The sequence below is a fragment of the Pipistrellus kuhlii genome, unplaced genomic scaffold, assembly GCF_014108245.1.
Source record: "Pipistrellus kuhlii isolate mPipKuh1 unplaced genomic scaffold, mPipKuh1.p scaffold_m20_p_15, whole genome shotgun sequence".
In the NCBI taxonomy this organism is placed as follows: Eukaryota; Metazoa; Chordata; class Mammalia; order Chiroptera; family Vespertilionidae; genus Pipistrellus; species Pipistrellus kuhlii.
The window spans coordinates 27,331,533-27,352,526 of NW_023425460.1; the positions used below are offsets into that span (position 1 = coordinate 27,331,533).

At 44.2% G+C, this 20,994-nt stretch overlaps 1 protein-coding gene across 5 annotated transcripts in view; it reads right to left on the reverse strand.

The window, feature by feature from the left end:
* The window catches only part of MYOF (myoferlin), a 127,029-nt gene that overhangs the window by 72,166 nt on the left and 33,869 nt on the right, over positions 1 to 20,994 (reverse strand). For all 5 annotated transcript variants that reach the window (XM_036438570.2, XM_036438567.2, XM_036438572.2 and 2 more), the window contains exons 5-13: positions 19,669 to 19,756; positions 9,108 to 9,265; positions 7,925 to 8,053; positions 4,882 to 4,944; positions 4,744 to 4,794; positions 3,587 to 3,617; positions 3,010 to 3,125; positions 2,130 to 2,259; positions 524 to 627 (exon numbers count right to left, since the gene is read on the reverse strand). In XM_036438570.2, coding sequence (XP_036294463.1) covers positions 524 to 627; positions 2,130 to 2,259; positions 3,010 to 3,125; positions 3,587 to 3,617; positions 4,744 to 4,794; positions 4,882 to 4,944; positions 7,925 to 8,053; positions 9,108 to 9,265; positions 19,669 to 19,756 — 870 coding nt within the window. The remainder of the gene's footprint in view (positions 1 to 523; positions 628 to 2,129; positions 2,260 to 3,009; positions 3,126 to 3,586; positions 3,618 to 4,743; positions 4,795 to 4,881; positions 4,945 to 7,924; positions 8,054 to 9,107; positions 9,266 to 19,668; positions 19,757 to 20,994) is intronic.

The following is a 20,994-nucleotide window of genomic DNA, read 5'->3' on the forward strand; positions in this document are numbered from 1 at the left end:
CACCCTCCAGTCTTTGATGATGTCTGTAGACAAAAGTGGTTACCTGTGTTTTTACACCAAGATTCCCCAAAGGACCAGGATGGGGTCCCATGCCTGATCCTCCAGTTTCATCAGCTCCCTGGGGCATGGGACGGGGGAAACATGACAGGAGTGGACAGGTAGGTACAGGGGGGCTAGACTCTAGGACATTTACCAGGGATTATGACAGCTAGCTGGGGAGTTTGCCTGGGTTAAGATAATATTTGGACCTGGGAAATAATCCAAATAATTCAGTAGTAGTTTTCGCAATTTACATTTTTCAGAAGATTGAATCTTCCAGTTTGAGATCTGCATACTTTCCACGGCAAAATAAACCTGGGGAAAAATCTGGCATCTGCAGACTCAGATAATCCAAGTCCCTGCGGGGTTCCCACTCATCGGGCCCACTTCAGCAAAAAGTTTGCAGGAACTCACACCAGGGGAAGCACAGAGATTTATACAGTATCTATTTCTAGAGGCATCTGCAGTTAGATCACATACAAACCTTTTTTCCAGCAAAGGAAACTTCTACAAAGGGATCCACTAGGTTCTTCTTATCTGCATTGCTTCCAAAGATTTCCTTTATGGTCTGAGAGAAAGCATCGTCCACTGGAAAGTAACATGTCACCCGGCAGAGATTAAATCTGATTCTCTTAAAGAATTAGGAGTCACTCAACAAAATTAAAAATGCTCTCCTATTCACACTGTCGCAACAAAAATTGTTCTCAAACGCAGCACTGTGTTGCAGGAATTTCTTGTGTCTTAGTTGAGAGAGAAAGTGTTTTCTCCCCAGAGCATTTTAAAATTAATAGGAACATCTTGAAAAATAAATTGGTAAAATATTCTGTTAAGAATCAATCATTTATTGAGGGGAAAGCAGAAATGAAAAGAGACAACTCTCAAACTCAGGCCTGCTTTTAATTTGGAAAAGGTGCTGTAGGCCAAAATGATATTGGCCTAGTCTGACTTTTCAGATAAATCCAGGGAAATTCGACATAATCATAAATAACACATTTAATTACTTATAAACAACAGATTTCTCTATTTTAACAAACTCAAGTAGGTAGGAATTGTAATGTGTTTTAATTTATTTATTTCATTCAAAATATTTCTGAGGAAAAAATGGCATAGGGGGTCATTATAGGGAAAAGGGAAGGGGGTGTTCCCAGGAAAAGTAGCCAATCCTGAAGCGATCATGGCCTGACTAGTGGGTACTGTCCCTGGCAACTTGAAGAGGAGTCCTCTGTCCCAGGGTCCAACAGGAAACGCATAAGCCAGGCCAGGAAGATAGGATGCTGGGCCTCAGCAATGACATTGGACTGAATGGACTAGTCTCTCTAAACATCAGATGCATCCAATCTCTTAAAACACATATCTCCTAGTACATTACTGACAGACTTTTACTTATTGGCATTTAAGCACCCTCTACTCAGCCATTTTTAATAACCCAATGGCAAACACATTTATTTGTTTATAAAATTTCACATTTTCATTTGGGACGAAAGGAGTTGGGAGTGCTGACTGCTGACCTCTCTTTGGTATGCTCTAGAACAGTGTTTCCCAAACTTTTGACATATGTGTACCCCTTCTATAATTTTCGTAACGCTGAGTACCCCTTGTGCTCATGAGAACGTAGAATTAGGTGCAGCTAAGCACGGTGCAGTGCATATCCCCACCAAACTCCGGTGCAATGCGTACCCCCACCAAACTCTTCCCGTACCCCTGGGGGAACGCATACCACACTTTGGGGAAACACCACAGTCTAGAACAAAGAGAAGATAGGCAACATTCAAGAAAGAAAGGATGGAGAAGAGCGGGCCAAAAGACTCAACCAAAAACATGTAGCAGTGACCAATTGGCTATCTCCTGAACCAGCTCAGGTAGCTTGCAATGGGGCCAACATGAATGAAAATAAATCATGTAAGCCTTTAAGAAAAGAAAAAAAAAATCTATCTATCTATCTATCATCTATCTATCTATCTATCTATCTATCTATCTATCTATCTATCTATCTATGATAGGGAGCACCAATCCCTATTTGGAGTATGATTTTAACACATCTAATCATGAAAATAACTGATAATCTGGAGCAGGATGAAATCAATACATACTCTGGGGGATGTCCTCTGCTCGGTAGATTTTCAGCAAGAAGGTCACCCACCGGAGGGCAATGCCAGCAGGGAGCAACAAATTACTCTCCACATCGTCACTATCATCATCATCACGATCCCGTTTCTCAGGCTGGTGGGGACACACAATAACAAATCACACACACAGAAGAGCAGCGCTTGGAAGAACCAAACTGATGCTTGTAAAACCACACCAATCAGAGCCGTTTCCATTAGGATTTCCTGTTTCAGGCTTAAGAGTTCGGCCACCAATTCAATAAAACTGCTCTACAAAAATCAATGCGCATTTTCTCAAAACACCACGAGAAAATGTGTTCTGTAATTTTATGAGCACTAAATAGTAGAGGGGCCAGAGAGAGGGAGGGAGGGAAAAAGAGAGGGAGGAAAGTAAAGATTGAGTGAGGGAGAGGAGGAAGAGGAGGAGAAGGAGAGGGGGAGAGAGAGAGAGAGAGAGAGAGAGAGAGAGAGAGAGAGAGAGAGAGAGAGAGAGAGAGAGAACCTGAAATTCTGATTTCTCTCTGCCCTTTCATTATTCCTGGGTTTGCTGCCCAATTTTCTAGATGACACTGTCCTTTTAGACAGCAATGTCTGATTCTGCAAGTGAGATACGCTCTATAGATAAACTCATGCAACACAGTCCTAAAAACACACGTATCTATACTGAATGAATCACCCACTCATAGACACCAGGAAGGCGTCTAAGTGAGCTAGAAAATAATTCTGCCAGGAAGAAAAGAAGCGCTTCTGAAAAACATTTCTTAATTAGAAGCTGAGCTCCACTTAAGTACTGGTGCCCCTTGTTTAACCCTTGGCCCTATTTTTGCAGTGAAAAGAGGAAGTGGCAGAAAACGCAGGGGCTCACAGGAGGCTCATCTCCGGTTCCCAGGACAAACATGCTGACTTTTATGTAACCTTTAGCACCCGAGCTGGCATCTTCAGGGTCATTGAGAAGAAGCCATTTTCTCATGACAGCGTGACCTAAAATTAAAAAAGAAGTAAAAGGACAAGGACACTTTAAAAAGAAGCCAAAGGGTCTGTGACCTCATCGCTGTAAGACAAACAAACATTTCCTCTAACGTGTCATCATAGCACGCCAGTTTCCCCAGAGGAGTGCCTGGATTAATGTCCTCCTTTCTGTACTGCCTCCATCCTCATCCTGCCCCCTGTGACCCAAACAAAACTCTCCACACGCTATGAATGGGTTTCATCATTTGACTTTGACAAGATGCAAATATCCTCATAAAACAGAGGAATTACCTGTTTGTGAACATTAAGATAATTACCATTAGATTTAAAAAAATAAAATCCATACTTTCATTCATTCCCGCTAAGTATCCTTCCCCCTTCTCAATCAAGAAAAGAACATTTTTTTATTCCTTGATTCTCCCAACTTCCTTGATTCTCAGAATCTTCCAGTTCATGGAGAGAACATTGCTTACCAGGTTCATCAAAAACGAATCCAACATCAATCTGGGGGAAAATAATTAAAGGAGTTTGGATTTTAAAATCAGTTTTAAGTCAAAGAAACCATCATTATTATATTTAAATTGAATGCCCCTGACTAGACTTAAATTTATTTGGTACTCAACATTCCCATCATATTCTCTGTGTGTGGTATATAGGAGAACCTCAGTCCATCATTTTGAATTAATGAGCTGGTCTTAGACCAGGAAGGACCCACAAAAGTAGGGTGATCAGTGTGTCCCTATTTGCTTGGGACTTTCCAGTAGCACAGAAAGTTTCACATCCTATGAAACCCCTCAGTCCCAGGCAAACCTGGACTGGTGGTTACCCTACAGGCAGTCACCTGACCCAACTGCCTATCCAGCACTCTACTCCTCCACCTAATGCTAATATCAATGTAACAGTTGATTGGGCACTTTAATGTGCCAGGTGCTGTGCTAGATATTTTATATATTCTCTTAATTATTCTATCTTCACAATGATCCCATTTTACAGATGAAGAAACTAAGGATCAGAGAAGTTGACATGTGGCTGGTTAGTGGCAGACAAGGTATGAACACAGGGTCTGCCTGACCCAGATCAACCTCTAGGACCTCTCATGACTATAAGCTCCTTCCTTTGAGATGCAGCCCATTCCGTGTAGAAGGCACCAAGAATGTGTCCCTAATGCCAATGTTCGTTACTTGGAAAAGCACCCAGATTCTCATCCCTGGTTTGGCTTGCCTTTATACTCCAGATTTATAAGAACTGGCTTTGCAGATGGCGCCCTGGTGCCCTGGTAAGTGCGGCTGTGTGATGGGCTTCTTGCCATAAACCACCCCTTCCCTTTGCCGCAGTGTACTGGCTTCCCTCCACTGCTGGGGTGCTGAGAAGGGCTAGATGTGGCAACTTCGGGTTATCTTGCTTTAGGGTGCTGCTAAGTGTCATCTTTTGGAAGTCACTACACCCAGACAATATGCAGCTGGTTTCTGGTCCCTGGGACATTCATGTCCTACTGGTATTCCAGCCCTCAGCATCAATCCCTGACACATAACCTTAAGATGTCACCCAGATGTGGCCAGGAACCTGAGTCTTCATTATGAAAGTGCCCATCTTTGATGTAAGTTGAATGAAACTGACAGTTGTCACCCACCTTAAATTCCCCCATCAGACAATCTGCCCGCAGAGAATGGGAATTATAAACCTGGAAGAAGGAGGAGTGGAGGAAGAATTAGTGGCTCTATCTGGTAGATAGCGGGCACCACCTTCCTACCCCATTGCCCCTCCTTACCCGAATGCTGATGACCTCATCCATCAATTCAGAAGGGGTTCTGTGGACATTGTAGAAAAACAACTGTCAAAACAAAGAGAAGATTGTTTGAATGTTAGCTAGAATGAACTCAGGTTTAGTGTGTATGATACCATAATTTTGAGGGCCCGCCCCAAAAAAATACAACACACAAACTCTAAATTAGGCTTGACCATGTGAACACATTGCAAGACCTGAGAAAAGGCCTCAAGTCTTAAGCTTCATGGGCTTGATAGTAAACTCACCTCTGCATGTTGACAAAGGGAAAGAAGGTTAAGCAACAGCTATAGTGTTTATTTACAAAAATAAGATTGTTCTTTTTGAATCAGATAGCTACTAGCTTAATTAAGTAAAGATTTAAGGTTGCATTTCATGTTTAGGACCTGTAGGACTGGAAAGTTTAGTTTAATTCTATCATTTTTAGCTCTGTCATTTGTGTGTAGTGACTCTCATTTTGTTCTTTCTAACAAAACACCTTCAAAGTCAACTTTGCCCATTAGACGTTGGTTCCTCAGGAGAGTCAATATTGACCACATTTTAACTCACTGTACCAGCTAAGTTTATGAAAGTTGATTCTTGGTAGATAAATATTGGATACATGAAGGCTGTACATAAAACCAAGTTTTATATACTAATAAAGTTTACTTCTAAGAGAGAAAGATTGAATATTTACTTAAACTGAAACTTCTTTTCCTACTTTTTACTTATAAATGTTTTAAGTCTACAGAGAAATAGGAAAAAAAAAGTAAAATAAATACCATCTTTCATTTATGTACACCAATTGTTACCATTTTGGGGACATTTCAGGTTTAGGACATTTCAATTCTTTTTAACTGAATTATTTGTAAGTTCTAGGTACCATAACATTTCCTCCTTAAGACAGATTCTCATGCATCTCCTAAGAATAAGACATCCGAATATACAATCACCCTACTATTATCACACCCAAGAAATACAACAGCTAACATACAGTCATTCAAATTTCTACAATTGTCCTGAAAAAAGTTTTTTAAATCTAGGACCACTCAAGGATCATATATTACATTAAGTTGTTGTGTCTGTTTAATCTCCTTTTATCTAGAACAGAATTCCTGCCTGTTTTTGTTGTTTGTTTTTGTCTGTCATGACTGGTTATGCTGAAGAATACCCCACAATCTGGATGATTCCTCACTGTTAGATTCACATTGACCATTGGACAAGAAACAACCCAGGTGAGGATTACTCCATTAGATCACATCAGGACACACATGTCAGTCTGACCCATGATTGGTGATACCATGTTTAATCGTTTGGTTAAGAAGATGCACATAGCCGAAACTGGTTTGGTTCAGTGGATAGAGCATTGGTCTGGGACTGAAAGGTCCCAGGTTCGATTCCGGTCAAGGGCATGTACCTTGGTTGCGGGCACATCCCCAGTAGGGGGTGTGCAGGAGGCAGCTGATCGATGTTTCTCTCTCATTGATGTTTCTAACTCTCTATCCTTCTCTCTTCCTCTCTGTGAAAAAAATCAATAAAATATTTTTTTTTTTCAAAAAGAAGATGCACATAAACTAGTGATGTTTTAGTAAAATTCCTTTCTTGATGTATAAATTGGCTAAGTTATCTGATTCTTCCTTTTTGCCAAGAGATCTAATCTCAAAAAAAAATAAAAATCATTAAGATGGGAAAATTCTGAGATGGTGAATCATGCTGGGCTCCTGAGAAGGTAACTGAGTAAATATTTACCCTGCATTATAAACGCATTCCTAGGACTTCTGCCTTTCACATCCAGTACCTTGTCCCCCAACATGACCTCCCAGCCTTTCCCCAAGTTCGTTCCAAGTGCCCCATCTCAGGGAGCACCCCTCCCCTCTTAAATGAACTCTGGAACCCCTTATTTGTAGGATTCAGTCTGTGATTCACTGCAGGAGGAAGAGAGGTGAGAAGGAAATGGGGCTTTCTCCAAAGCTGGGGGCCAGCTTGAACAAAGGGGCAGAAGCAGGAACACCAGACAGAAGAAACCAGCGCTTTGTGAACAGAGGTAGGAAAAAAAAAAACACAAAAGCTGGGGCTGGGATTGGAAGCTTTAGGGAACTAAGAGGAACTGTGGTAAGAAACTGTAGTAAGAAAGGCCGTGGCTCAGAAAAGGCATGAGATGCAGGGCCACAGGAATCTCAGAAATGCATCTCCTCAGCTGGCCTTGGTGGCTCAGTGGTTGAGCGTCGGCCTGTGACCCAGGAGGTCACGACTCGATTCCCAGCCAGGGCACATGCTCTGGTTGTGAGCTTGCCCCCAGTAGGGAGCATGCAGGAGGCAGTCGATAAATGATTCTCTCTCATCATTGATGTTTCTATCTCTCTCTCCCTCTCCCTTCCTCTCTGAAATAAAAAAACCAACAAAACATATTTTTTTAAAAAAAAGGAAAAGAAGTACATCTCCTCAGTAGAGCAAATCTGGACTTTCAAAATTCCCCAAACCTGTAATTTCTCTTCACAAGCCTAATTGTGGCATTGAGTTTTGTGGCATTTGAGTCAGGTTTTCAGCATTTTTGAGGAAGGTATTCAGTATTTTTTAAGGGCTATTACAGAAGAAGCCAACAGAACCAAGCGATATTCTCAGTATAAGGAGAGAGAAAGAGAGAGGGGGAAAATCCTTTTTGCTCATCATTGATTTTCTTAAACATCTATTATTTGTATGGCCAGGTAACTTTTGACACTGTTCCAAAGTCAGGCCACGTAGCCACACAGAGCATCCTGCTGGTCAGAAAGACCAAAGGCAGAAGTAGGTGCTGTCATGGGCTCCACATAGAAGTACCGGGATCCCTAAGGAAGGGCTCTGTCAGGGGACTGCTGCGAGATCCCAGACAGACCCCAGCAGTTCTGAGGAGCAATGACGAGGCAGGCTGTGTGATCCCAACACCCAGCGGTCCTTCCGTTCAACGCTGGAACTTTGTGTTGTCTTTTCCCCTCCCACGGGGGACAGGGGGCCGGTGGGTGGGAGGCAGGAAGGTGCATACACCTAGAACAGACTCCCTGGGCCCGTTTACCTCATCGAAAAAGGGGTTGTTCCCTCTCTTGATTCTTGTTCGGTGCGTCTGGTTGCAAACGTGGACTTTGACCACAGGTTTTATGTTGTTGCCACTTAACTGCCGGCCCTCGATCACTCGGATCCGGATCTGCAAGCACAGGAGGGGGGATGCTGTTACGGGTGCCTTCCCAGCCCGCACTGTACGAGAATCTTCAGGTGCTGCCTCCGCTCGGTCACCGGGGAGGGTGGCTGGACCCGGCCGGGCAGCTCGGCAATGTGCCGAAGCTCACGGATTGGGGGCAGCCACCCGTGCTCATTCCCAAGGTGGGGACAGGGGTTGGGTCACAGAAACCAAGAGTGGCGTTTGCAATACTCTAGAGCTGGCCTGGGGCAGGGCAGGCAGGGCTAAGGCCCCTGCTCAGACCCCAGCCGAGCCATGGAATGTACAAACTCACTCCATAGTCGCCTCTGCGAAGAAGGCAGTGCCCAGAGCTATGAAAACGCAGGGCCCGTGCTTCTATTCCTACCCTCTCGGGAAGAAGGGATGGTTGTTTTTTTGTTTTTGTATTTTTTACTTCCACTTTTTATTTATTTATTATTATTATTATTATTTAATTTATTGATTAAGGTATCACATAATTGTCCTCACCCCCCGCCCCATTCCCATCCCAAACCCCTCCCCACATATGGCCCCACCCCCCTTTTGTCCATGGCCGCTGGCTAGGCCCATATGCATGCACACAAGTCTTTTGGTTGATCTCTTCTTACCCCCACTCTCCCCTACTTTCCCTCTGAGGTTTGAGAGTCTGATCGCTGCTTCTCTTACTCTGGGTCTGTTTTTGTTCATCAGTTTATGTTGTTCATTATTTCCTCTAGATGTGTGAGATCATGTGATCCAAGAAATACCCTTGTGAGAACCGAAACTGAGACAAGCCATAATGGTTATGCTGAGAGGCAAACGAATCCATCTGTAGTGAGTTCCTTTCTGGGCCCCAGGGATGGTTTTATTTCCCATCGAGCGGGACTACACGTCCTCCCGCACGAAGAAGAAAGAGGGAGAGCTCTGCCTAGTGGGTTAGGGGCCTGGTGTTCTCTCTGACTGGCTGAGCCACTGCCGATAGAGCAGGTCCTCCCCCGGAGCCCTGCAGCGCAGAGGCTGGACACTGTGGTGAGACAGGCCCCAGGCACTCGGCTCTTTTTACCTGGAAGTCCTGGGGCTTGTTGGACAGAAGCCGCCGCGTGCTCTTCCCTTTGGTGATCCTCCGGGCAAGCTGAGCCTCCGACGCTGTCCTACCTGACCTCTTGGGCGCCGGGACCTGGACCGTGCCGTCTTCCTCACCTCCATCTTCCTCCTCCTCTCCTGAAACACGCAAAAGGAATCCATCAGCGATGGCCCTCCCCGGTGACGGTCTGAGCACTCCGGCTTCCTGGACAGACAGTTTCCTGTGTTCCTGAGGCTCAGGCAAAGGAGACTTGCCTCTTGGTGACACTTGGCCTGGGCTTGTTTTGACTGAGATTCTGGAGGAAGATGTGTTCGTGGTGCGTGGTGGCACTCATTTCGGCTGTCTTCACAGCGGCAGGGAGACTGCCTGAGACCACGGGAGAGGGGGTGAGGCTCAGTCAGACCCAGCAGAAATCACCCAGCTCTGATCTCGGAGCCCAGCCTGGCGTTAAGGGGCCTTTCAGCGGTGAGGACGGAGGGATGAGGATGTCCGTAAGAAACTGGAGCCCTGAGAGGAGGCTCCAACCCCACCCTTCCCACCGCAGATCTCTTCTCCCGAGATGTGCTCATGAGGTTTGTACTGTCTCCTTCCCGCTTGAGCCTCCTGATGCACGAATGCTCTCTCCACCCACTTGCCAGGCAGACCACGGTGGTCATCCTACACTTCCTTTTGTCCCAGTTTGTCAGCATCACACACATCTGTGCCCTCACGTACTCCTTCTCCTCCCCCACCCCCAGCTTCCCTTCCATTCAGGGGAGAGAGCTGTTCCTGTTTGGGAGAGTGAACCCCCTTCCACTGCCTGGGAGCCTACTTCCTTCTGATTCTTTGGGGACCCTCCAGATCTCTCTCTCTCTCTCTCTCTCTCTCTCTCTCTCTCTCTCTCTCTCTCTCTCTCTCTCTCTTTCTTTCATTCTCCAGGTCAGTGTCTCTCTCGCAGCAGGACAATGTCCCTCTCTCTCTCTCTCACTTCCAGGGTTTCTTCTCCATGGTCACCTTCCCTCTGCATTCAAATATGCACAAATCTTTCACACCTTAAAAAAGCAAAAGTCAACTCCACCTACTGTGTCTCCCCTTTCTTTCATTCACAAACTCTTGAAACTCACTGACAAACTTCAGATTTTCTTTTCCTAATAGACAAAAAGCCTGAACTCCCAGTAATCAGTGCAATATAATTTAAGAGAGACTAGGAAAGAGACCTGCATTTGAACTCCCCACCTTTAAAATACAAAATCAAGAAGTTACATCAGTCACTTACATCACAGTATGAATTAGTCTTAAAGTGTGGGCTCTGGAGTCAGGCTGTCTGGGTTCAAATCCTAATTTTAAGACATGGGTGTGAGTCAGTTTCTCATTTTCCATTTCCCCATTGGTAAAAATGGGAAAATCACAGTGCTTACCACAGGGTATTGTAAAGATAAGTTTAATCTACATGTAAAACCTTCAACACAGTGCCTGGCACAGAGTAGCACCCAATAAATTAATCTTACTGGGTTATTTAAGTGTTGTTGAGAAATCAGTTTGGGTTGGAGCACAGAACGCTAGAACACTCCTGGAGAGCAGCAGTGGGTGGGGTGGGATCTGAAGCAATCAGTGGCAGCATGAGGGCTGGGAGCTCAGAGGGAGGAAGGAACAACCATGAGGAAGTAAAAGGCCTCCTTGATGTAATGCTTGAGTTTAGTCCAGCATCAACCCTCCTCCTCAACACCCCTCCATTCTTACTGAGCCCCTCCAACCTGGCTTCTGCTCTGCAAAGGTCAACCATGACCGCTCTTTGCTACTTTAGGAACCTTTCTGAATCCTCACGCTTGGTCTCCACGGCACTGGACAAGGGGAGCCACACCTACGCCTTTGAATCATGGAGCTCTCCTCCTGGTGCTCCAATGTAACCTCCTCGGGCACTTCCGTGGGCCTCCCTTCCTGTCTCCTACTCACCAAGTGTGACTTCCCACTTTGCTCCGCAGCCAGCCCTCTGCTCCTTTGACCTGACACTGCGGATCCACACGTCATGGTCCTTCAAGGAGCCCAGGCCCACAGAATGTTAGACTCGAGGGGGCCTTAGAGAGCCTGCCTCTCACCCACTTGACAGATGAGGGCAATAGCGCTGAAGTGACTTGGGTTGCTGGGAGCTGAGCTGAAACCAGGACCAAGCCTTTGCCCTACCTCACTGGTGCAAGAGTAGATTAAAACCAGGCTGCAGCTGAAAGAGATGCTGTCCTCCTAACCCTTCATCATTGCTGTCAGGGTCAAGAAGCCCCATAGAAGTCAAGGGTATGGAATAGCTACCTTTGACCTTTGCAATATAACCGGGGCCTCAACTTCGCTATTCTTTTTTTTTTTTTTTAATATGTATTTTATTGATTTTTACAGAGAGGAAGAAAGGGATAGAGAGATAGGTTTAGAAACATCAATGAGAGAGAATCATCAATCAGCTGCCTCCTGCACACCCCCCACTGGAGATGTGCCCTCAACCAAGGTACATGCCCCTAACTGGAATCGAACCTGGGACCTTTCAGTCCCCAGGCCGATGCTCTATCCACTGAGCCAAACCGGTTTCGGCACCTTCCGTATTCCCACTACCCCCTGTGACACCCACCTGGGGCACCTGGCTCTGGGAATGTCCTTTCTCCTATTCTCTACCAAGTGAGCTCCTCAACCTCTCAACATTTCAAGTTCCAGAGGAAATGTACTGCCTCGGGCTAGGCCCTCCCTACTTCTCCTGGAGGGAGGGAGTCACCCCTTCATGTACCTTCTACACATTGTTCCACCCAGTCCTCCCCACAGAGACCTCCGTCTATTGTTAGCCCACAGGCCTCCCCACGACCAGCCACTCTCAGAGGCAGGAGGCCTGGCTCTCCTTCTTTCTACCTGCCCCCTGCCTGGCATGGATCCTAGTGTACAGCAGAGGTTGAATGTGGAATGAGTCATAAATGCAAATTAAAACCACAATGAAATACCACCTCTCAGAATGGTTGTTGTTAATAAATCAACAAAGCTGCACTTTAAAAAAAATTAAGAATATAAACATGTGGAAATATAGCCCACAATTAAAAAAACAAACAAAAAAACTCAACTTTCCTGGACCCCACAGAGCTTCAGTAGTTACTGCCCATCTGTACTGCTCCTCTCCAGCTGCAACCCGGCCGTCACCATTCCTATGCGTGAGTGCCATCCTGCCTCTCTTGCCTCCCCAACAATTACCATAACACAGTCAAATCCTCCTGAGCTTTGACTACAGCCAGCAATGACCTGCCTTCTTTCTGAATGTCAGTAACCCCCTCTGTGACCCAAACCTGCTCACAAGTGATGTTTTAATGAACACTTGGGAATGGCTCTCCATCACAACTCCAACAACTTCACAAGCCTTCATAATTCCCGAGATGTACTGTTGGCCTCTTTCCAGAAACTCAATAGCAATATTCCTACAAACTACCCCTGTGACAATGGCACTTCCCTCTAAGGCTAGTTTGTCCAGCCAGTGGGAGAGAGTTGGGGCCTTATGATACAGTCAGATTTGCCTTTGCCATGCCTAACAGTACGTATCCCCAGAAAAGAGGGTAGCAACAAACCCTCTTCTTTCTCCAGCCTCCCATCCTCTCCTCATCTAGCATTTCTCCTCCCAATCAAGCAGAGGAGAGTGGACTACTAGTCACTCGGATGTCACCAGATCTGCAGGCTGTTCCTTCCCCACCTCCATCACTTCCATCTAACCACAGGAATGTCCTGTTAGCAATGCTTAGGAATGGCAGAGGAAAAGAGACACTTGCCCAGTCACCCCTGGGTTTCTCTTGGCCTGGAATATAGCCACCTTCCCGCCAAGCCACACCTACCCTGGCTGGCTAGCAGGCATCCTTATCCAACACTCTTCCCACTCATTTTTTCTTAGAGTCCTAGAATGCCAACCACTGCCCGTGATATTAATTTTGCTTCTCATGATGAAGTCTTGATAAGTGGTGGTACTGGTTAAGGCAGAATTTAATTACCAAAGATCATGGGAAAGTCAGAACAAAGGGCTAGTATAATATCATCAATGCAAGTAAAAAAGTACAAAACAGAATAGGAGAGAGTAAGTTTCCAAGCATGAAAACACTTGGAGATAACAGTTGATTTAGCTGGAATGTTGAATAATAACTTTTCTGGGTTCCTAACATGCTACAGTATATAAATAAATGTCTGTATCCAACCACAAGCAGGTGGATGAGGGAGGAGGAATAAAAAACAAACAAAAAACACCACACAAGCAATTCACTACCCTCTACCCCAATTCTCGGGTAAATGGTACTATATGTGCCCTAAGAGTCTCCTGGAATGGTTCCAAATCATAGACCAGAAAAAGGTACCATGAAGAGCGTCTAACCGAACAGCAATGCAAACACATGCTCTAAACCAGTCTGCGAAATATTGCCCCAAGAGCTCTGTCTGAGTCTGGGCAAGATAAGGTTAACAAACAAACACAGCTCCAGGACTCCTCAAACTGAGCTCCAAAAATCTGTCTGCATCATGATCTCCTGGAAGTTCCTGTTAACTGTACAGATTAGAGGGAGGAAGAATAAAAAACAAACAAAAAACACCACACAAGCAATTCACTACTCTCCACCCCAATTCTTGGGTAAATTGTATTATATGTGCCCTAAGAGTCTTCTGGAATGGTTCCAAATCACAGACCAGCTAAACTAGACTTTCTGGAGGTTAAGTGCCTAAAACTGCACATTTAAATAACTCCCTTGACGATTTCACTGTACCTGAAATTTAAGAACCACTGGTCTGTTATGATCACTTTGATTTTCTTAAATATCCTGGAGAAAAGTTGACCTAATCCAATCAGTTTTCTGGCCACAGGCATTTAGAGGTCCTGCCATGATCTATTGTACTAGCACACTGATCATTTTCCAGCTCAGCTCTGACCAAGTCATCCCTGTTCAGAAAACAAACAAGGTGTCCATCAAGGACAAATGTCCCTGTCTTGCACTCAAAGCCCCCAGGAACATGCTTCCCTTTTATTACACCTCTGAATGAATCAGTCAAATCTGTTCCCTAGTGTTCCCCAAAATTTCTTAGGAAAAAAAAAAAATTTTAATCATGTCCTTTGCTCTTCCACCATTCACTCATCCATGTATTCACTCTACCAACCAGGCATTTATCGACTATGACATTCCAAGTGCTGCACTAGGCACTAAAAATCCACCGTTGAAACAAACAGCTGAAAAAAGTTATTTCCCATGTAATAATTTGCCTAGTCTTCTCTTGAGAAATTTATTATATTCAGCTATGACCTACAGTTATACATATTTATATCTTCCCTTTCTCATGAAATGCAAACTCCTTGGTGGCAAACAATGCCTTTCTGACCTGTGTATGTCTCCAAACATCCACTTTCTGAGCTGGATGTAATTTAATTTCAAGCAAAGTGACTTTGGCGTTTGTGGAATGAAACCAATTTAAAGCACCAAGTCTGGCTGAGCATGACATTTTGCATTTCTATCATTGGATAAAGCACAATTTTTCCAGATGGTTCTTTAAAAATAGATGGGAGATTTTTAAAATAGTTTAATCTGAGCATGAGAATGTGGGCTCCAGTCAAGCTAACTGACATCTGGCGAATTGAGTGGAGAAAGTAACAGGTTTTCAGGAGGTCAAGCCTGCAGCCTAGATCAGCTCACACATCTGTCATGGGAACAGTCTGAGAAGTGGGCCAAAGGGAGGGTACCTTTATCTTCACACACTTTAGTCAAGCCACCTAAAAATCCCTGCTCTGCAACAGACAATGTCAAAAGAATTCAAACACAAGTCACAGACGGAGAGAAAATGTTTGCAAAAAGACATATCTGACAAAGGACTATTATTTAAAATATGCAAAGAACTCTCAGAACTCAACAATAAGGAAATAAACAACCTGACTAAAACAGACCAAAGACCTTAACAGATACCTCATCAAAGAATATATACAGATGGCAAATAAGCATATGAAAAGATGGGACCATTATATTCTTATCTGAATGGCTCAAATCTGGAACACTGACAAAACCAAGTTCTGACAAGGATGTGGAGCAATAAGAACTCTCATTCATGGCTGGTGGGAATGAAAATGGTACAGGCACTTTGGAAGACAGTTTGCAAGTTTCTTACAAAACAACCTACTCTTACCACATATAATACAATACAGCAATCATGCTCTTGGTATTTACCCAAAGGAGTTAAAAATGCATGTCACAAAACAAACAAAAAATGCACATCAATGTTTATAGCACCCTAATTCATATTTGCCAAATTTGGAAGCAACCGGGATGTCCTTCAGCAGGGGAATGGATAAACAAACTGGTACATCCAAACAATGGCGTATTATTCAGCGCTTAGAAAAATAAGCTACAAGCTGTGAAAAGACATGGAGGAATCTTTTGTGTATATTACTAAGTGAAAGAAGCCAATCTTAAAAGGCTGTATATTGCATGATTCCAACTCTAGGACAATCAGGGGGAAAACAAACAAAACTATGGAGACAATGAAATGACCAGTGGTTACCAAAGGAAGGTGGTGGGGACAGATGAATATGCAAAGCACAAAGGATCTTTAGGGCACTGGAAATACTCTGTGTTATGTTATAATGATGGATACATGTCATTATATTTTTGTCCAAACCCATTGAACTATGATGTGTCAAAGTAGGTTCATCCTTCATAAAAAAATGTATTATACCATTCTGGTGAGTGATGTTGATTAGGGGAGGCAATGTATGTGTGAGGGCAGTGAGTACTGAGGACATCTCTGTACCTCTCAATTCTGTGGTAAACCTAAAACTGCTCTTTAAAAAAGTCTTTAAAAAAAACCTCACAAGAACCCCTCAGGTATTCAATTCCTAAAACCCATGGTCATATTAGTTTCTGCAACTTGTAGGTGGTGAATTTTCCTGAAAGTCTTCATTTCTGTGTTCTATAATTAATATCTCGTTTCATTTTTGTAGTACCCCCTAGGATAACTTTTAACATCAATATTAGCAGTTGTGAACAGTCATTATCTGAGAAGAATGGAACTGTGAGTGATTTGAACTTTCTATGTCTTATCATTCTGTGATATTTACATTTTTTACAAGCAGGTATTGCTTTTGTACTAAAAAAAAAATCAACAAGCTCAAATTTTTAAGATTTGAAAAGTCCTATATAAATTAGAGGAAATTTACTCATTACTGATATATAGACTAGAAAAGGGGTTTTTGGCTTGTTATTTTTTGGAGTCAACTAAAAAGAAGGGAAGATATTCTGGGCCAGCCATCTCCTTAACCTTAAGGTACACGATGGCAGGAGGCAGCCTATCTGGCTGTTATTTCTCTGTCTCAAGTCTGTTGGTCTTACCTTATCCCAAGATTATAAATTGTTGTGATGTGGTGTGGTGTGGTGTGGTGTGGTGGTGGTGGTGAGTGTGTGTGTGCGCACGCACGTGTGTGTGTGTGTGTGTGTGTGTGTGTGTGTATCTTCCCTAGCATGGAGTATAGTAAATACTCAAAGGTATCTTTGATTAGTTTAATTGAATTGCCACATTAAGACAAAAAGTGTTTTCCCTTGAAATGTCCAGATAATCTAGGATAGGGGTGTCGAACTCAATCAGAGAAGGGGCCAAAATCTAAAACCCAGCCTAAATCACGGGCCGAATGGTTTACTGAACAGTCATAAACTGTCATTGTGATGGAAACGCAGCGGAGTGCAGTGATGACAGCGCGGTGCGGGCCACATTGCAAGGCCTGGTGGGACGGATTTGGCCCGCGGGCCTTGTGTTTGACACATGTGATCTAGGATATTGAAAGTTTTATTTTGTTTGTTTTTTTTGTTTGTTTTTTGTTTTTAATGCTGAAGAAAAGTTTCTGTTAGATTATGAAGCCAACATTCAGAATGCTGCCCTTGACCCAGCCTTGGTGAATATTCATCTTACAGAACAAACACGGCACTTCCAGGTCAAAGAAGCCTGTTTATTTTATTTTTTTTAAATAAAAAAGTTTCCCTTTGTCATCTCACACTTAAAATAAAATGGCCCTTCAGACACAGCTCATTTGGAGGCCAACACTTAGGAATATTCTTTGTTTGAAATCCAAACAAAAGGAACCCAAGTTCTGGTTCATTTCCTACCTCCATCCCATAGTGTCAGGAATTCTAAAGGACTGAGGAAGGCCTTGCCAACTGCCATGCAGCCCTCTGAAAGTCAGCTTCCTAAGAGGATGGCGGCTCTCAGCCCCCAGCACTGCAGGGGGGAGGAGGAGCCTGAGCACAGGGAGCCTCAGTGGCAAGGGTTTTCTCCCAGTGGGCTTAGAAGTTCACCAGTTGATGCTTTTCTCATTTCCCAGGAAGCAGCCTTTGCTCCAGGGAATGCATGTTTTCTGAGCTGGGGCATACACGGTCCATTCCAGTAGAAGGAAGTCCCCTCCACATCCTATAGCTTCACAAACTGGTTATTGTCAAAGTCTTTCGGGCCCATTTAAAAATTCTTTTAAAGATATTTTTAAAAGAAAGCATTTAGTCATTTCAACTTGACACTGAGCCAAACCAGAACACTCTTTTCCAATAGCTCTGTTTTTTAGAGGAAGAAACTTCATACAGAGTATGCCAGCCAAGTGGACTTGTTTTTGTAATAATCTATACAAATAATAGGGGAATATGCAAATTGTCTGGAATTCCATCACAGTTAAAACTGAACAGCAGGATAGGCATATCCCAATGACTGGAGTCCCTATAGGAGGTGAATTCAGACACACACACACACACACACACACACACACACACACACACACCCGGGCACACCATATGAGGATAGAGACACATAGGAGAACACTGTGATGACAGAGGCAGACTGGAGAGATGGTCAGGGACTGCCAGCAGCCACCAGAAGGGAGGAGAAAGACATGGAACAAATTCTCCCTCAAAGTTTTCAGAAGGACCCAACCCTGTTGACACTTTGATTTCAGACTCATAGGCTACGGAAACGTGAGAGGATAAATTTCTGTTATTTAAGCCCCCCAGTTTGTGGTACTTTATCACAGCTAGGAAACTGATACACAGAGTCCGGCTTAGGGAAAATGTCAGTGTGAGGAAAGGCATGCTGATCCTCCCAATTCAGAGGCTACTCCTGATATCCTACCAGATGGAGCTGCCTTTTGTGGGCCAGAAAGTGCCTCTTTCCGATGCAATGGTCAGTGAGGGAGGTGAGAAGGAAATGGGTAGAATGACTCAGTTCAGTCCCTGATGGTGTGTTGTTCCCTCTGTGTTTTACTGGTCATCTCTGCTGTGGCAGCACACGGGAGCCACTGCAGGGCTCCTGTGGGACTGAGGGAGCCTGAGGACCTAGCAACAGTTCCTGGTGCTGATGGGCACAGGGTGACTGCAAAATGTGTGGCTGATGTGCTAGGGCTATGTCGGCCCCCACTGTTCCCAAGGAAGAGGAGTCAGCTGGCCCTTGCTGGACTCTCACAACTACTTGGCCAATAAATGGGTCAGATGCGGAATGCTAGGCCATCGGTGGGGTGTGGGTGAGCGGGCAATGGCTGGGGTCGGGCTGAGATGAAGTGAGGAGTCAGGAGGAACCAGCTGGGACGCTACAGGGCAGGAAGGGAGGTGCTGCTGCAGATGCTGAGCAGACCACTTAGGCAGGTTCAGAACCAGCAGAAACAAAGAGAAACTGGAACCTGAGAAGCCAATCCTGACAAGAAAAAACACCAGGGCGCCCTCCCAGGAGAAGACTTTCAAGGCAGCAAGTGAGTGGGTGGGACAAAGGGCCTCTTCCTTCTGGGGCACATAGCAAGCAAGGCTGGGGAAACAGGGAGGGGTCTGGTGATGCATCTCAGGACAGAGAAAGGGACAGCAACACTTCAGCATCACATCTTCCTGGAAAGATGCTAAGAAGAGGTCAAACTCAGCTGTGCGAAGGCCTGACTGTCTTGTAGACTTCCTTCCACGTGCGACCCTAAGTCTTCCCCCGATCCCCCATCCCCAATCCCATCCAAAACAGCTCCAAATAACTGACAACACATGTCAGAGAACAAGGAGAGAAAGGTGGGTTATGCAAAATTTCACCTGCTTGAAGAACCAAGGGGCTGTCTAGTGGTAGGGAGTGAGGCTGGGGATCAGGGCCAAGGGAGAGAAAGAAAGAGGTTCCAAAACAAGGGCACTGACCAGGACACTGGCGGCCAAGAGCACAGCCTGGGGTTGCACTCTTGGAGGGGGACAGATACATGAAGAGAGTAGAGTTCACTCCTGGAGCCTCAAAACTAGTGGACATTGTAAGGTGTGGAAGCTACAAACCCATAGCAAAGCCTCACTTAGACACTTCTGCTGGAGTCTGTATGTACTGGATCAGCTCACTGTCTTACCTCCTCCTCTCCCTTGAAGGGCAGTTTGCAAACAGTTGTATGTCCCGATTCAGGGCACCTGCCTCACGGGGCCCTGTCTAGGTGAGCAGGGAGCTACAGACAGTGTAAAGACAAGGAAGGCTTTCTTGGAGACACCTTATGTGTCTTCCGCAGAGTCCCCTGGGGTAGGCTGGGCCTTCAGAAGGGTCAGCTTACCTCCCATGCCTGACACGCTGGTCCCACTGAAGTCATTTGGATGTGGAGTTGAAGGTGGATCATAGCCAATCACCAAGTCAATGGTGGCCTGGGTAGAAACAATGCAATATAAACAGAGTCAGTGCGGGGCGTTGGAATGCCGTGGACCAATGCAAACCAATTCAGCAGGAGTTAAAGAAGGGGAGAGCAGGGCGGTGGGAAAGTGGGAAGAGAAACAGAGAAGGATGACACACTCCATTGTTTATATCTTCCCACGTGTGAGCCTAGGTGGAGTGGGAACGCCTGGGAAAGGAATTACCCGTTACAGGTAGTCAAGAGTTTCAATGGTAAAGGGCAACCTCATAAGCTGGAAGAATGTTGTGACAGGCAAGCATGAACTTGTAATCAGCTTCCATCCTAGTCTGGAGGTCGCCTCCCATCACAGAATTCCAGTCGCAGAGGCCCCTTGTAAATGATTATGTATTTGTTCGCTCACTGACTTCCTTAATTCTAAAATTTATTTTCACACTGCTTTCTAAAAAGAACTTTAAGTGATGGATTAAAAAAAATTATATAACAATGTGACCCACAAAATAGGATAAAAAAAAGGAATCAAGTTTGATTAGAGGAAACAAATATTCGAATCAGGAAGTTCAAGATTTGCATAAAATGTGACCCGAAGATGGCTAGAAGCCAAGGCAAGATTGGAGAACTGAAAAGGCTATGCAACTTTCATTATCAGAAAGGAAAAAAAAGCATGGTAATTCCTTACAGGAGATAGTTATTCCTACTTTTAAAATCCAAGATACATTTCTCACATGGAGCATGATTTTATGGAAAAGTTTCCTATGCATTTATATTTCATGAACCTACAAAATTTCAAAAAACATTGGCTTGGGGGAATCACCATAGGGATGTGAACACATGCCCACAACCATATCAACTAAAACAGAAAGGAATTTTAACTGCAAAAAATGAGAAAGTATAGACCTCAAAATAAAGGTTCCTGTGCAAATAAAAATGGCACACACCCAGGTTCCCAGTTAAAATACAGACAAAATATTTAGGACATACCTATTCCAAAATAAAATAATAAAATAAAATAAAATAAAATAAAATAAAATAAAAATCATTGTTTATCTAAAATTCAAATGTAAAAGGACATCTTATGCTTTCATTTGCTTCTTGCTACATGTGACCCTCTCTTTCTAAAAAGCGATAGAAAAAATATCCTTGGGTAATGAATGAATGAATGAATGAATGAACAAATAAGTAAAAAGGCAGTCAGAAAAAAAAATCACTGAGATGTACCATGTTTCTTAAGTATCATTTTGCTCAGTCAGGTTT